We start from the raw sequence: 1098 nt of genomic DNA, 5'->3' as shown, positions 1-1098 counted from the left end.
ACCTAACCCAATCCAACTCAACCCAACCCAACATGAACAACCCAACCCAACTATGCTAACACAACACAAACCAACCCAAACCGACAAACTAAATCCAACCAAACCCAACCCAACCCAACCAACCTTTTTTTTTGTTTGCGTAGGAGGAGAAAAATCTTCGCAGCTCTCTCTCCCGAGGGGGACCCACGAGGGACACCCATCGGAGGGGGGAAGACGCCCAGCGACTCGCACCGCTGGATGTGCTGGATCCGACCGCCCCGTGATCTCAAGGATACACCGGAACGGCCGCCTACCGACTAAAAAACTCCCCCTTTCCCAAGCAGTACCTTATTGCACGCGTGAGAGCATCCCTGAACCGCCGACAGGCATTACTTCAGAGTGCTCCCAAAGTGCATACGGGATGGCTCCCACCGCACAAACGGGAACGTCTATTTACAAAACTTAAACGCTAGTTATATATACAATATTTACAAAAAAAGTATTTACACAACTAACCGCTACGAAGAGTCAGAGTCCCGCAAGAGAGAAGGAAGTACAGGCGGATGCACCACCCGGGCCCTCTGATCCCTCTCACGGTCCCTTTCTGCCTTCTTCGCTCTCATTACGGTCTCGCAGTAACGTGCGAAAGCTGAAGCAGACTTCGGAGGAGCCCAATCACCCGATCGTACTCTCGGTCCAAATCTAAATCCAATCTGAGAGCCACTAACAAGTTCCCCCTCTCCACAGCCCACGAGGGACAGTGGAGGAGGGTATGCATTGTCTATTGCCGCTTTACAATGCTGATAAATCGGCGATTCAGTCCTTCTTATTTCGTATAAATACGCCTCAAAACACCCGTGGCCCACGATGACCTGGGTTATCCTGTACGTGAGGCCACTATGAGCCCTCGTCATCCAGTTATCTAATCAACTCACGAGAGCCCCTCGGACCGCAGCCCCAGGCGCATCCCGTGGACGCTCCTCTAGCCTCCTGTAGACAGACGGTCTACCGGTGGTTTTCAGCCTCGACATTGACACATCCAAGATCTCACTAAGCGCCACATTCAACCTATCAGCCAATTGGTCCGCCGACACATCCCCCTGAGGGAGAGAAGGCCAT

The 1098-nt window shown here is 52.6% G+C and overlaps 1 protein-coding gene across 1 annotated transcript; it reads right to left on the bottom strand.

The window, feature by feature from the left end:
* Positions 1-497: 497 nt before the first annotated feature.
* On the bottom strand, positions 498-893 carry LOC108754348. Its single transcript, XM_018496590.1, has one exon. It carries the CDS (start codon positions 891-893, stop codon positions 498-500), a length of 396 nt encoding a protein of 131 aa, XP_018352092.1.
* Positions 894-1098: the final 205 nt, after the last annotated feature.

This window comes from Trachymyrmex septentrionalis, unplaced genomic scaffold (assembly GCF_001594115.1).
Source record: "Trachymyrmex septentrionalis isolate Tsep2-gDNA-1 unplaced genomic scaffold, Tsep1.0 scaffold118, whole genome shotgun sequence".
NCBI classification, from domain to species: domain Eukaryota; kingdom Metazoa; phylum Arthropoda; class Insecta; order Hymenoptera; family Formicidae; genus Trachymyrmex; species Trachymyrmex septentrionalis.
Note: the sequence above shows the minus strand (reverse complement) of the source record. Positions and strands in the feature narration are given on the sequence as shown.